General features: G+C 45.0%; 1 protein-coding gene across 2 annotated transcripts in view; it reads right to left on the reverse strand.

Annotated features, from left to right (window-relative positions):
- The window catches only part of USP31 (ubiquitin specific peptidase 31), a 63,682-nt gene that overhangs the window by 28,405 nt on the left and 19,033 nt on the right, over positions 1 to 16,244 (reverse strand). For both annotated transcript variants that reach the window (XM_043493436.1, XM_038419187.2), the window contains exons 2-4: positions 5,198 to 5,335; positions 2,038 to 2,126; positions 632 to 724 (exon numbers count right to left, since the gene is read on the reverse strand). In XM_043493436.1, coding sequence (XP_043349371.1) covers positions 632 to 724; positions 2,038 to 2,126; positions 5,198 to 5,335 — 320 coding nt within the window. The remainder of the gene's footprint in view (positions 1 to 631; positions 725 to 2,037; positions 2,127 to 5,197; positions 5,336 to 16,244) is intronic.

Consider the following 16,244-nt stretch of genomic DNA (forward strand, 5'->3'; position numbering starts at 1 on the left):
ATATTCTAGAATCAAAGAAATGTAGGGCTGGAAAGGACTGAGAGGTCATCTAGTCCATCCCCTGCACCGAGGTAGGAACACGTCAATCTAGGTCATTCTCTGGCAGGTGTTTGTTCAACCCAATGACTGGGATTCTACAGCTTCCCTAGGCAACCTATTCCAGTGCTTAACTAGCCTTATAGTTAGAAAGTTTTTAATATCCAACCTAAATCTCTTTCTTGCTGCAAACTGAGCTCATTACGTCTTCTCCAACACTTGGTGAAGCTGGAGAACAATTTAAAAAAAAAAAAAGTCAAAATCAGAACAAAAAACTTTAACCCAAAATGAAATTTTGGAATAAAGTTTTGTAGGAAATTTCAATCTTTATTGTTTTCATTCTGCTTTGTATAGGAAAAGCTTTTAGATTTATGGAATTCTCTTAGAAATAAGAAATCTAGTTCCCGCAGAGCTCATCTTTTCAGCATTCAGTTTGGGGGCTCAGAATACAGCTCTACCGGCCCATTCAATTTAACCCTAATCTGCCACAAGTCTTGTTGGCGTCTCAATCTCTTCTATAAAAAGATTTGCAATGCTACCAAACATTGGGAAAGGCGCCCAAAATTTAACTTCAAGGCACAGATTAGCACATTACCGTGTCTGAGGCAGAGGAATTGGTAAAGAGATGCAGAGGAAAGGATCAAAGGTGTTACTCTGCTTCTGACAATGAGGGCACGTCAGAGAGGACCTGTTAAAAACATCAATCGGGGTAAAGTTACATCTCCCATTTAACTAGGGACAAGCAAACCATCGAAGAACACAAACAGTGACTCTGCTCTTCCCTCCTGATCAAACCCCTTCTCTCACACTCCAGCAAGGCTCTGCACGGTTTGCTGTAAATGAAAGGCACCTAATTCCCAGATGCTCACACAGTAATTAGTCTCTGAGCTCATTTATTACAGGGTATGACAGGAAGACAGGCTCCTCTCTATTATTCCACTTTGCCTCCACTAAGAGACATTTGTGAAATTAACAATTCACTCATATTTGACTCTAATAAAGAGACTGACAAGGACTATTCTCCCCCAGACACGTGCGCGAGGGGGATGGTTATGCAGACAGCACTGCATGGGCCTCAATCTCATTCACTCAAAGAAAGGAGACTCCTCACATACACACATGCACACGCATGCACCCTGAGTATTTCATATCCCAAATTAACAAGCCATAAGGTCACTAAGTCTTGCTCAGGATTCTGTAACATCCCAAAAGGTTTATTTCTTTGCCACTGGGGAGCCTCAGTGACATACTTGGAAGACCATTTAACCACTCAATCTCCTACACCAGATTGGCTGCAGTGCTGCTGGGAGAGTTTGGAAATTAGCCTGTTTTTTTCAACTTCAGCTCTCAGGTGGAAAGCTGTGGTTGTTCCCATGAACAAAGGGGCAGTGAAGGACTAAGCACAGAATTTCTTTTCTGCTAGAAGGCTTCCTCATTAATGATAAATTACTACAAGCTTGTTTGGGATTCTAAACTCAAGCAGCCACCACATGCCTCCAGTTCATACCACAGGCTCCTGACTCGGCACAACCCAGGAAGATTTCAGACATGCAAAATTGTGTCTCACACCTTTGCTCCCTGACCAATCGGGCTGGAAACACCATGGGGGCTTAGGTTGGGGGTGAAGGCTGAAACAAGCACTCCTGATTTACTGGCAAGAGGGAAACAAATGTACCTTTTCCACTGAAGTGACAAAAAAATTTAGTGCAATAAAACTGACCGTTACTCCCCTTTGGAGCAAGCTTTCATTTACCAGAGTGAGAGACAACCACTAAGGGAGTCTGATCAAGTGGGGCACGGAGACACAGAAGCACTGTAAACAAAATGGAGGGCTGCAGAGGGTTACTTGCCTGCTACCTCTCCGTCCTACCTGCCCCCACACCACACACAGCACTGCTGCACTGCACCAGGCTCTGCCACCAGGGATGAAAGAATCTTACTGTGATTATAAAGACATGCACATAAACCCCCATAATCCAAGTGTGCTGAAAGTTACTATACCTGTACTGAGCTTGAAAGAGTTCCTGTACGAAAGTGCTACTGATTGGAAAGCCTGGTGCCTCAAGCAGCGCAGCATCTTCCAACGGTGGCTGAAAAGGAAAAGCAGTTCTAAGGGAAGCCTGCCAGGATATGCAGGAGTGCCACACCAATCACATACAGCTAAACGGGGAAGAGCCAAGTTAGGTTCTCCTGAGCTAAACATACCAGGACAAAACCAAGTATTTGAAATTGCAAGTGCTTTCAGGCCCACAGAGGGGACTAGAGCAACTGGGCAGTCATCTTTGCTGGACATAGCTGGCACATCAGTAAGCTGCCAAATTTAACTGGTGGCAGAGTCAGGGGTCACCATTCACACTGGATTGTGCTGGTGCACACTTGCCATGCATTGACTGAGAAGGCTCTTTGCAGCCACAGGGGCCAGGAACAGCACTCTGGCTACTGCATTTGTTACAGGAGAGATATCATGGCTGGGAAGTAGGGCTGTCGATTAATTGCAGTTAACCCATGTGAATAACAAAAAATTAATCGCGATTAATTGCAGTTTTAATCTCACTGTTAAACAGAATACCAATTGAAATGTATTAAATATTTGTGGATGTTTTTCTACATTTTCAAATACATTTATTTCAATTACAACACAGAATACAAAATGTAGTGCTCACTTTATATCATTATTAAATATTTGCACTGTAAACATGATAAAAAAATAGTATTTTTCAATTCAGCTCATACAAGTACTATATGCAATCTCTATCATGAAAGTGCAACTTACAAATGTAGATTTGTTATATAACTGCATTCAAAAACAAAACAAAGTCCACTCAGTCCTACTTCTTGTTCAGCCAATCGTTAAGACAAACAAATAAATTTGTTTCCATTTGCAGGAGATAATGCTGTCCTCTTCTTATTTACAATGTCTCCTGAAAGTGAGAACAGACATTCACATGGCACTTTTGTAGCTGGCATTGCAAGGTATTTACTAAACATTCATATGCTCCTTCATGCTTCGGCCACCATTCCAGAAGACATGCTTCCATGCTGATGATGCTCATTAAAAAATAATGCCATCATAAATATAAAGAGAATCACAGAATCATAGAATATCAGGGTTGGAAGGGACCTCAGGAGGTCATCTAGTCTAACCCCCTGCTCAAAGCAGGACCAATCCCCAATTTTTGCCCCAGATCCCTGAATGGCCCCCTCAAGGATTGAACTCACAACCCTGGGTTTAGCAGGCCAATGCTCAAACCACTGAGCTCTCTCTCCTCCTCTAGGGTAACCACCTTTCTGTATAACAGTGCTATAAAATCCCTCCTGGCCAGAGGCAACATCCTGTTACCTGTGAAGGGTTAAGAAGCTCAGCTAACCTGGCTGGCACCTGACCCAAAGGACCAATAAGGGAACAAGATACTTTCAAATCTTGGGGGAAGGAAAGCTTTTGTTTTGTGCTCTGTTTATGTGGTTGTTCTCTCTTGGGACAGAGAGGCCAGACAGAAATCCATCTTCTCCAACCCATACTAATCCAAGTCTCCAATATTGCAACCAGTATAGGTAACCCAGGCAAGGCGGATTAGTTTATCTTTTGTTTTATGTGAATTTTCCCTGTGTTAAGAGGGAGGTTTATTCCTGTTTTTTCTGTAACTTTAAGGTTTTGCCCAGAGGGGGGATCCTCTGTGTGTTGAATCTGGATACCCTGTAAAGTATTTTCCATCCTGATTTTACAGAGATTCTTTTACCTTTTCTTTAATTAAAATTCTTCTTCTAAGATCCTGATTGATTTTTCATTGTTCTCAAGATTCAAGGGTTTGGGTCTGAGTTCACCTGTACAAATTGGTGAGGATTATCATCAAGCCTTCCCCAGGAAAGGAGGTGTAAGGCTTGGGGGGATATTTTGGGGGAAGAAGTCTCCAAGTGGGCTCTTTCCCTGTTCTTTGTTTAAAACGCTTAGTGGTGGCAGCATACTGTTCAAGGACAAGGCAAAGTTTGTACCTTGGGGAAGTTTTTAACCTAAGCTGGTAAGAATAAGTTTAGGGGGTCTTTTTTGTGGGTCCCCACATCTGTACCCTAGAGTTCAGAGTGGGGAAGGAACCCTGAGAAATGCATTAATTAAATTTGTGACTGAACTCCTCAGGGGGAGAATTGTATGTCTCCTGTTCTGTTTTACTCGCATTCTCCCATATAGTTCATGTTCTAGCAGTCTCAGATGATGACCCAGCACATGTTGTTTTAAGAACACTTTCACAGCAGATTTGACAAAATACAAACAAGGTACCAAAGTGAGATATCTAAAGCTAGCTACAGCACTTGACCCAAGGTTTAAAAATCAGAAGTGCCTTCCAAAATCTGAGGGGAATGAGGTATGGCGCATGCTTTCAGAAGTCTTTAAAAGAGCAACACTCCGATGCAGAAACTACAGAACCCAAACCTCCAAAAAAGAAAATCAACCTTCTGCTGGTGGCATCTGACTCAGATGATGAAAACAAACATGCGTCGGTCCGTATTGCTTTGGATCGTTATTGAGCAGAACCCATCATCATCGGCACGGAGGCATGTCCTCTGGAATGGTGGTCAAAGCATGAAATACAACATGTAAATATCTTTCAACACCTGCTACAGCAGTGCCATGCAAACGCCTGTTCTCACTTTCAAGTGACATTATCTCCTACAAATGTAGACAAACTTGTTTGTCTGAGCAATTGGCTGAACAAGAAGTAGGACTAAGCGCACTTGTAGGCTCTAAAGTTTTAGATTGTTTTATTTTTGAATGCAGGGTTTTTTGTACATAATTCTACATTTGTACGTTCAATTTTCATGATAGAGATTACACTACAGTACTTGTATTGGGTAAATTGAAAAATATTATTTCTTTTGGTTTTTACAGTGTAAATATTTGTAAACAAATATATAAAGTGAACACTGTACACTTTGTATTCTGTGTTGTAATTGAAATCAATATTTGAAAATGTAGAAAATATCCAAAAATATTTAAATAAATAGTACTCTTATTGTTTAACAGCGCAATTAATCGCGATTGATTTTTTTAATTGCTTGACAGCCATGCTGGGAAGCTAATACAGAGATATTTTGTTTCAAACGGAAAGCTTCTGTGGAACCACTACAAAAGAAATGCCCCTGCTGGCCTGTGCTGGATTTGCCTTACCTTCAATGGAGGTCTGCCATTGTATTTCACTACATTGTTCAGGTCTTCATGAACCCTGTCCAACAGCCAGAGCAGAAATTCCTGTGCATCATGCTGCGAGTTCCCTCGGTACTGCATGGAGTTCTTCGAGACAATGCTCTGCAGAGGAACGGCAAAGAGGCCTTCAGAACACAGTATAAGCCCAGGGTCAGAACATCCGCCTTCAAGAACAGCCCTGTGATCAGAAACAGGCTCAGCTAACCACTATATTCAGAATCATACAGCTTCCCTGTTGTCGAGGCGCAGTGTTTACAGGTGGAAGGGGGGTTCTGTGCCAAGCTTGAAGTAAGCCGAGAGCCGCAGGAGATGTGGAAGTTGCTCTCTGATCTGAAAACTGGACAGCGGGGCTAAGGCAGAGGCTACCAAGGGACCTGGTTTCTATTTTAGACAGAAATGCAAGTTATACATTGACTGATTCAAAGAGATCAGCACCAAAACGATCAGTCTATAGAACAGTCTAACTGCTGGAAATAGCCCACCTTGCTTGTCACCATGAAAGGTTTTCCTCCTCCCCCTCCCCCCGCTGCTGGTGATGGCTTATCTTAAGTGATCACTCTCCTTACAGTGTGTATGATAAAACCCATTGTTTCATGTTCTGTGTGTGTGTATATAAATCTCCCCACTGTATTTTCCACCAAATGCATCCGATGAAGTGAGCTGTAGCTCACGAAAGCTTATGCTCTAATAAATTTGTTAGTCTCTAAGGTGCCACAAACACTCCTTTTTGCAAATACAGACTAACACAGTTGCTACTCTGAAATCTGTAGAACTAATACTAGCGAAAAATCAGGCAAGTGCATTTTAGATCCACTAAAGTGGAGCAGCAGCACGTGCAGGGAGGCTGGCATAGAGGTCTCTTGGAGAAGACCTGGCATTTCTTCCCCATCCCTCCCAGAATAAGAGGAAAAATCCAGCTCCATTATTAATATTCTGTTTTGAGGGACTATCTACATTCCTAGTCTAGCCAGGCCAGCAATACTCATCTGGCATGGATGGGGCACCTACACTGTAACACAGCTTTGCCAGTTCTAAACCCTTGCTAGGAATCATGTCACAGCCTAAAAGGGTCTAACATCCTGCAACACAGATGCTACTAAGCTCACACTAGTACAGTTAGGTTCATATTACATCCAGGCCATAAAATTCCCCATTATTTCAAATCGATGAACAGGTCTTCACGGTGTCTCTGAGCTCGTGCAGTGTTGCTGTGCACTGTTAACCAATCGCCTGTTCAATCCAGAAGTGGCTGCATTTCATTGTTAAGTGAAATGATATACAGGTAGATAAATGTCAGGGCAGTTTGCAAAGTGCTTTGAAATCATTTTGGATAGGAGTTCACTACATATCTTGATTAGCTTCATACTCAACGTATGGAATCCTTAGCTTTAAGCTTTTGCTGTTAAAACGTGTCTTTGGGCTCAAGCTTATGTCAAAGAGCCAGAAGTCAGACGAATCACAAAATCCTCCATTGAGAACACTCAACCCTTGAAGATAGCTACATAAATCCAAAATTTATCTGGATTAGCAAATAGAAATTCCAGCCACTGCTACAATCCTAGTTGAGGGGCTGCATGCCCGAAAGCACATTTACCAAGTGTTTCATCAGCGAAGCAAGTGCAACTTTTCCCTTTGGTAAATATAAAGCATCAATGACCCAGTGCACAAACCTAGAACGGAGAGCAAGGTTTGCCTTCATATCAAATATGTTGCTACAAACAGGGCTTAGCTGTCAGCCTGGAGAGGCAAGGAACTGGGAAGTTTGCCAGAGAACTGTACATTTATCTATCTATCAGAAGAGTACTATTTATCATACCACTACTGTCCTGGACTGAAGCCATTAAAGACAGGCTGCCATCAAGAACTACATCTCCCAAAGGAACAGCACCAGCAGACTAATACCTGATGGAGTCCCTTCACCACCTCTGTAGAGCAGAAGTGATTTCAAACGCTGGTTGTTAGATTTTACTCTCAGAGCCACGCATTCGGAGCAGGACAGGCAGACATTTGGTCTTTTACCATTGTCTATACCTAGGAACTTCATGGCTCTGGAGCTTAGAGTTGTGTTTGATAGGGGTCTCAGAGCTAAAGAGACCCTAGTATTGACAAGCTAAACTGATAATTGATATTTCAGCCTGTTTTCTCTAACTGAACACGTCTTTACAAGCATGCGGCAGATAACTCCTCAGACCCATGTCATCTAGCCTGGATTCTACCTCCAATATTCCCATCTACACAAAAGGCTCCTGTCTTAAGTGCTCCAAAGCCATCTCCCTGCTCCCCAAACCCATCTTCAGTAAATTCTGACAAGGCCACTCTGCCCCTGAAGCAGACTGTACCGTCACACTCCATGTTTTTAATCATGTTTATCATGGTAGTGCTAAGGACCTGCCAAGAATGAAGCCCCATTGTGCCAGGCACCGTACAAGCTGCAGACAGTTCCTCTCCTGAAGGGCTGCCTGTGTTTAGCCATCCTGCCACACAACATTCAGGCCCAAAACCAAACTGATCAGAGATAGAGAGACCCAAAAATGCCAAATATTGCTGAAGCAGCTTTGCCCAGCTTTCGCTAATGACTCCTGGCCAATAATGGGAAATATGATATGGAGTGACAGGTGGAGAGATCAGCCATGTTGAGAGAGGACTTACTGAGCAACAGGAACCATCATTTCCTCAACGTCATTGACATGTTGACTAAGTTGCCTGGGAAAGTGGCCCAGCACCTTTCTTCTGACTTTCATTAGCCAGGAGGGACACACATCTAAACTCAAACATCACAGGGCAAAACAGTTCCTGTGTCTTAGTCTCAGCAACTGTATCCAGAAAATAATTGTCAGACTCCTCATTGAGCAAGGCTCAACTGCCAGGGTGTACCAGTTGCAGGTGATCTGAAAACTACTGTGAAGAAATTGAAAAACAGTTATCTTTCCATACCAGGCATGTGACAAGACAAGCTTTCCCAATGCAACAGTTGCCAATCCAGTAACAAAATATTCCTGCAGGACCGGGAACAAGAAAATGGGGCTGCAAGAGCAACACAATCAGCAATAATGGCACAACCAACACAGGGGATTGCTGGAAGAGACCAGACAGTCTGCACACATGCTCACGTTATCAAGCTCTCCCTTCTCTAATCAGACTTTACAACAGATTTGAGAAAGGAGGTCGGGCTACTCGTTTTATCCCTCTTGGAAATGGAGTCACCACAGGGGAGGGAAATGGGCCAATCAATATTTATTCTAGTTCCTCAGTAATCTGCCCACTTGCCCCAAAGCAGCAAATGAGAGGAAGTGGAAATCTGTTCTCAATACAGATGTGCAATTTCCACTGACGTTAGTGGATTTACTGCTCATGCCTGCACAGGGATTAGTGTCTTCCCACCTGCAAAGTCTTGTATACACCCGAGACCCACTATCCTCCTCATCCACCACCACCACACAGCCCCACAAACCAAAGGGTTGCCATACAGAGAGTCATAGCTTGCAGACATTTTAAACCTAGTCTACTCTGTCAGGAATGGCAGGGGAACTTGTGGGTCTACAGTCCCAGAAAGTCTCACAGAAAGGACAGTATCCTGACAGAGAACACACAGAACTAACAGAGCCCTTTGCATACTGTATCAGAAATAGGCAATGTAATAGCATTCACAAGCAGCAGCACTGAACTGGACTGGAGGTATTTGCAGAACATTGTAGTTTTAAATCACATAGCCCAGCAACTGGCAAGAATGCGGCTGAAGCAGAGAAGAAGGAAGAGCAAAGTTATGAGGGTCCATCAGTAGCCAACATCCTGGCTCTGTTGAAGAACTGGATTCAAAAGCTCTTGGACACGATTAGAGGATTATCCCCACCCCACCCCTTCATGCGTCTTCTATATATTTACATTAGTATGTTGACCTGCTCTCTGGTTGTTTCTCCACCACCATCTTTTTAAGAATAAGGCTATGTCTACTCTGCATCATTTACAGCGGCTCACTTGAAGCGTTACAGTGTACAGCTGAAGCCCGTGGGGGAGAGCTCTCCCACTGGCTTAACTCCTGCCTCCAAGAGAGGCAGAGGAGGTAGCTGTGTCGGCGGGAGAAGCTCTCCCGTTGACATGCAACTGTCTACACCAGCACTTAGGTCAGTGTAACTTGCATTGCTCAGGAACATCGATTATTCACACCCCAAGCAATGCAAGTTATACCAAAGTAATTTGTAATGTAGACATAGCCTCAGACTATCAGAGTGGGATGTAAGGCCTTTACAGTGTATGTCTGTACCCATTTCCTATCTTTCCCCTGCCAAATAAACCCAGGAACATTGGAGGTGGTTACATGTTCTTCTTGTCCAACTTGCTCTCAGTCTCACTCAGCTGCCTATGGACCAACTGCTGTCGCCACCCCATAGGGCTTTTAATGGCCATGGAGATTCCACCTCCATGCCCAAGACTCTGTCTGCCCAGAGATGATATGCAGGGCTGTGCTGGAAAGTGGGGCAGATCCAGACTAACCCATAGCAATGACCTGCATGCTCTACTCCAGAGCCTCCATCTTGGATTTTCTCCACACAAGAAGTGTGTTCCCTCCAGCTAGTTTCCATACTTTAAACGCTCATTCTTTGTCGACAAGCATGAACAACCATGTCGGCCATCCACCGCCCTTCTCTGCTGCTTCTTAAAGGAAGAAAACCCCTTTAAACAGCTAGGGAATTTCAAAAGCTACCCACATGGAACATGCTTCACAGGTCATGCATTTAAAGCGACAAAACTAGCTTCCTTGCTATCTTTTCCTGTTCTTCTCCAAGCACTGGAGGGTCTGCCCTCTCAATGCACACACATGCAATTCCCATTAACCTTCATGTTCACTTGGTTTTAAATATGCAAAACTTCTAGGCTTGGCTCCTGGCTATGCTGGGCATCACCGAGAAGTGCCTGAAGGGGAAATTATTAGCTGCCACCTTCAGTTGCTGCTATCTTGGGTGAATAAGACAGAAAACAGCTCTGGACTGAAATGAGATTACTCACAGCCCCCCAAGGAAGTCAAACTCTGGCAGGCAGGAGGGGTGGGGGATGTGTCCTATTCCCACATCTTCAAACAGTTTCATCCAATGGAAACAGAATTGGGATTTTCTCTGTTTTCTTAACTATTTAGCAAGCAGAGATATGGGCCTGTGAAGCAGGTAAAGTCTGAGTACCCAGCACTACTTTGCAGTATAGAAACTGCGCAACCTTAGATTATGTGCAAGTGCTTACCCATGCAGCTGTTGTAGATACTGGTTCATTGATGCTGGATCCTTCCCTGCCACTTTAGACATTATGCTTCAATGGGAGGAAGTTAGAACAGGGAGGTCCCTCTCCCATCTCTGAATTCTCTCAAGTACATTTAATGGAGTGAATCTTTACAACATGGCAAACAAGGACAGACCTTGGCTTGCAGCCAGTACCAACAGCATTAATATCCAGCACTCATACTTTCAATGGATATCAGCAACACGAGGGAAACAAGCAACGACTAACTTGCTGTAAACATTCAGACCCCGTTTTAACTAATATCCAGGGGACAGTTCACACCCTCTTTTTGGTTTCAGAGGAGTCCACCAGCAGGGAAACAAGGAGGCAACACTGACGAGATTTCATGGTATGTGGAAAGCAAACTCCAAACCTCCCAGAAAGGCAGAAAATAAGGATTCAGGCCCTCCATGCTTCCCTTCCAGCTGGAACATCTAGTTAATTAGGGTAATTTTACCCATTTGTAATATTTAATATAGAGAATCTAGGCAACAATCACAGATTTGCAATTCTCGCTCTCAGATCACTTCCCTGCCAAATCCCCCTGTACACATCCATCAAGTGTTATCCAGGACAAGATTCCTGATATAGAGGACAAAATATTTGGAAGTTATACTAAAGACTCAATGGGCACAAGCAGGAGTAGCCTTTAAGATGCGACCTTGTCATGTTTATATTTGTTTCACTTATAGCTGCTCTCACAATATCAGATGGGAGCAAAGAGCTGGAAAGCCTAAGGTGGACCTTGTTTGGCTTCTTGTTAACCAGTGTAGTGCAATATAAGCTTTTTTGATGCTGATTTGGTGAATCTAATTACAGGGGGGAAAACCACCAGTTTTGGGGAATTGCATTTCACTTATTACATTCCAGGATACGAGACTCACATTCTTTGCTCCTAGATGTAAGACCTTGCATTAGGCTGTTTTAAAAACATGTCCAAATGAGTTCCTTACCAGGTATATAACCCACTTTTCGCCATTATTTACCACTCCACCAAACTGTGTCATCTGCAAATTTACCTAGCAATTTTATACTTTCTCCCAGATCATTTCTAAAGCTATTGAATAGCATCAGGCAGAAACCATGTCCCTAAGCAACCCCACTGGCAACACTCCCACTGGAGGATGATTCTTCCTTTACAATTATTTTTTTGCTATCAGTTGACGAGTTTTTAGTACACTTCGTATGGACAGCAATGATTTTGTATCATGCTAGTTTTTTTTTTAAATCAGAACCTCACGCAGGAAGTCGATGGGAGTTCTGCAATTCAGGCCAACGTTTCTGAAGAAACTATCTACAGCAGGGGTCGGCAACTGAAGGCACATGAGCAGATTTTTAACGGCACGCTGCTGCCTGCCGGGTCCCAGCTGCTGGCCCCGCTCAGCCTGCTGCCGAACCCAGGCCAGGACCCGGCAGGCAGCAGTGTGCCATTAAAAATCCTGCATGCCCCGGCCTGCTCTTCTCCACTCCCCCCGGGCAGGGTAAAGAAGCTTGGTCCTGCCGGCTGCTACTGCAGGGCAGGCAAGCTCCCCTGCCTCTTCCCCCAGCGTGCTGGGTCCCCGCCCCTCCTCCTCCCCCCCCCTCTCTTCCCCCAGCATGCTGGGTCCCCGCCCCTCCTCCTCCCCCTCCCTCCTCCCACTGATCAGTGATGGCCGTTGCAGGGGAGGGGGAGAAGCAGAGCGCTGCTCCGGGGAGGAGGCAGCGAAGAGGTGGGAACAGGGCCTTGGGGGACGGGGTGGAATGAAATCAGGGCATATCCCCTCCAGTCCCCTGCCGTGAGCCACTCTGGGCAGAGGGCTGGGGAGTACCCCCATGACCCTAGCCCAACCCACACCCCCAGCCCTCTGCCTGGATTCCCCACACACACACACACACACACACACCCCCAGACCCCCCGTGCCCTGACTCCTGCACCCCCTCATATACCGCCAGCCCTCTGCCCTGACCTCTGCACCCCCCACAACCCCAGCCCCCCAAACACCCCCAGCCTCCTGCCCTGACCCCAGCAGCCCCCCATGACCCCAGCCTTTACTCCAGCAACCCCACACACATACCCAGCCCCCCAAACCCCATGCCCTGACTCTTGCACCCCCCACATTCTCACCCCCACCCTGAGCACCAAACAGGAGCTCCTGCACACCCCCCCTCCACACACACACACTCCTGCCTGAACCCCTCGCACCAAATGGGAGCTGCCCAAGTAAGCACTCCACACCCAAACCTCCTGCCCCAACCCTGAGCCCCCTCCCTCATTCTAGCTCCTGGCCAGACCCTGCATCCCAACCTGCTCCTTCACCCCCAGCCCTGTACTCTGTGCACTCCCACCCTCAGCTCAGTGCAGAGAGGAAGAGAATGAGCTTGAACCAGGGAGAGGTAGGTACCCACTCTACGTGGGCAGGGCCGGGATCCCAGACTGGCAGCCGGGACCCTGGCTGGCAGGAGCCAGCGGACAGAATCCCAGACTGGCAGCGGGCTGAGCCGCTCAGCCCACTGCCGGTCTGGGGTCCCGGCCACTGACCCCGCTCAGCCCACTGCCGGTCTGGGGTTCTCGCTGCTGGCCCCTTGCCAGCCAGGGCCCGCTCAGGCTGCTGCCGGCCTAGGTGAATGGAACCCCAGGGTGGCAGCGGGCTGAGCGGGCCGGCAGTGTAAGGTCAGCATTTTAATTTAAATTTTAAATGAAGCTTTTAAACGTTTTGAAAACCTTGTTTACTTCACATATGACAAATAGTTTAGTTATATAATATATAGACAGAGAGAGACCTTCTAAAAAACGTTAAAATGTATTACTGGCACGCAAAACCCTAAATTCAAGCGAATAAATGAAGACTTGGCATACCTCTTCTGAAAGGTTGCTGACCCCTGATCTACATTGTGGTGTCATCTTATTTTTAAGAAAATGGAGAAACTGATCCACATCACAGAACATTTGAGGAAATTCCATATAACTGAACATTGACAAGGCACAACAGGCAAGTGCCAAAGCCTCAGACACAATCCACGCTCTGCCTTCCCATGGCAAAGGCCTCTTCTGAGCTCCTGCAAATCCCTACAATCACCCTCCACACACACACTCACACCCAAAGCCTGACTCATCCCCATATCTGCCCCAGAGACCAGTAAACCCCACCTGGGGCACATGCACAACACAGCTGGAGGAGTATGACAGTAAGAGTACAGAAGACCTGATGGATTTGTGCAGTCTAAACTCGATTATCCAGAATTAGGGGAATAATTAAGTATTTTAAAGTTTCAAGAGTGAGCTATACCCTAAGTATTAGAACCAAGGTATGAAATTTAATGCTCCAAGAGAACGTGGCTGAAGTTGGTTTAGCTAGAAAAAGCCAAAGAAATGTCGGAAAACCAGGACAATTTTTCCCCTAAAGCAGCATTTTTACACATTTCCTCAGCATTCATTAGTACATATTTTGCTGAAAAGGTTACACAGAAAATTCAATTGGTCCTTGAATTATTGGGCCAACTTTGTAGACCAAATTCAACTCATACAAATGAGTAAGAGGGATTTCAGTCCCAATTTAAGTGCTAATCTCAATACAACCTTACTCCAATGCCTCCACAATAATAAATTTGCACTTTACAGCCTTGTCAGAGGATTCACCCTTCCCACCAGACAGCACTTCACCCACTGAAAAACTGCCTAGGATATTATCCCCAGAGGCAGAAAGTCTACATCACAGACCAGCCTCACAACCATCCTTCTCAGTGACCAGAGGGCAAGGAGGAAGAGAGGTACAAGCAAGAAGCGGTTCTATGGCCTTGTCTTGATTAGGTGTGATGTTAGCCTGTTAGCTTTAACTCTACCAGTTTAGCATGCCAAAGGCAGCATGCCTTGTTTATACTAGATTTTAAAACATTAGTTATATGCTAATATGTGCTATCACCACACCTTAAAATCCTAGTCTAGACAAAGCCTCAAAGGAAAGTCTGCAGAACCCCTCTTGGAGGTATACAAGGTAAAAGTGAGCTTTCTACATAGAAACAGTCTACAGAAATCTAGGCCCACGTTGCCCCATTTCCCCTTCCCCACTATTGTCTGCACATCATTCCAATCAAAAGCCTAGTGGCATTTGACCAAAAGCTTCACTGATGAGCTTTCATGCCACAAGGAAGCCAGCCAATACTGTAGAAATGGAAGTCTCTGTTCATAATGGAGAGAAAAAAGCCAGGCAACTAGCAGCAAACAGCACATCTTGGGTGGTATCTTCCTTCTCTGCCTCACAGGTGTCTCCATGATACTTATCCTGCCCCAACTCCATAACATTGAGAAGTGAGCAGGCAGAGAATAAAGACAGTTGCCTGTGGAGATGGATTGCTAGGTCACTGGAAGTGAATCAGGAAGTACCACAGAACATCAGCTGCAGTTCCCTCATGAGTTGCTTTGCCCTAGAAACTCCACCGACAGTAGCAGCACCTTCCCATTCTGTCCAGGCCCCTTCTGCCGTCACTGCTCTGAAGTGGGTTTGTTACTGAAACCTTTATATTTGCTGGTCTGTGAAATGTTACATGCCTTTCTTCTAATAAGATGCTGTGGCAGCAAAGTAATCATCAAAGGACAAGCAAGGTAGAAAGGAAGCAAGAGACATATAACAAAGAACACAGTACAATCTGGCTGTACAGCTAAGGAGCACAATTAAACCTAGAGGAAAGATCAAGAGTAGATACTAAATTGCATTTGTAATTAAGAAAGGAAAAAAAAAAAAGATGTTCTTTAAATTTACACTCAATGGCTTGGTAATGGGATACGGTCCTTCTCACTGCCAGGTCAACAGTTCAAGTCAAGCCCATTCTCATAGCCTGCTGCCCAGTCACTAAAATGAGAACACACTACACTGATCTCTGGGCAGTTCAAAATTGCCAGGTGCTCACACCACAAGAAAACCCACCATAATTAGTACTGGATTAATGAAACCGTCCAAGTTGTCAGACAGTTAAGAAAAACTGGATGGGCCACAGATACAGAATAAGGAAGCCCCCTTGCACTCAAGTGGTGCCCACACTGAGAATTCCCTGCAGTTTTGCCTAGCACCTGTGCAGATCTACTAGGGTAGACCAGCCACATGCCTTCCTTTGCTCAAGCAGCTCCAGATGACAGTGCTAAAATGCCTGTGCTAATTCACAGTAGTAAAACTGAACAGATACTTAGGCCAGCGGTGAGAAAATAACATCAAATTCTCAGTGTAGACAAGGCCCTAAGATAGCACCTCTACATCAGGACACAGGAAGTCTGGCAGGACAGTCTAGGGAAGCCTGTTTGCTGCCCATGCTCTCTCAGTTCTGTGTACAGCCTATTTCACTATACAGGAACTACGATATCACAAAAATTAGAGGGTAGAAATGGGAAACAGGGTCACTAGGAAGAAGGGGATGTTTCCAAATTCCACACTCAGATCCTGTCTACACTGAGAGAACTACATGGACATAAACCCCTAGTGTGAGAACCTTACCCAGACACAAGGTACTGTTCACACCAGTGCTATGTGTCTAAACTAGGCGATCTGCATTGGTACAGCTACATCAGTGCAGACCACCACACACAAGACCAAACAACTAGTTTCAATTTACTGCTCTAATCACAAACAGAAAATAAAAATCACATGGAACAGAATGATTAACCTTTCGTTTGCTGTTTCTGTTCCCTGGAACACACAAGATTTTAAATGGAAAAATATGGGCCTGCTATTTTCCAATACATCTCTGGTAGGAAACAGCTGTAGAAAGGATTTTG

Source organism: Dermochelys coriacea, chromosome 10 (genome assembly GCF_009764565.3).
Source record: "Dermochelys coriacea isolate rDerCor1 chromosome 10, rDerCor1.pri.v4, whole genome shotgun sequence".
Classification (NCBI taxonomy): Eukaryota; Metazoa; Chordata; order Testudines; family Dermochelyidae; genus Dermochelys; species Dermochelys coriacea.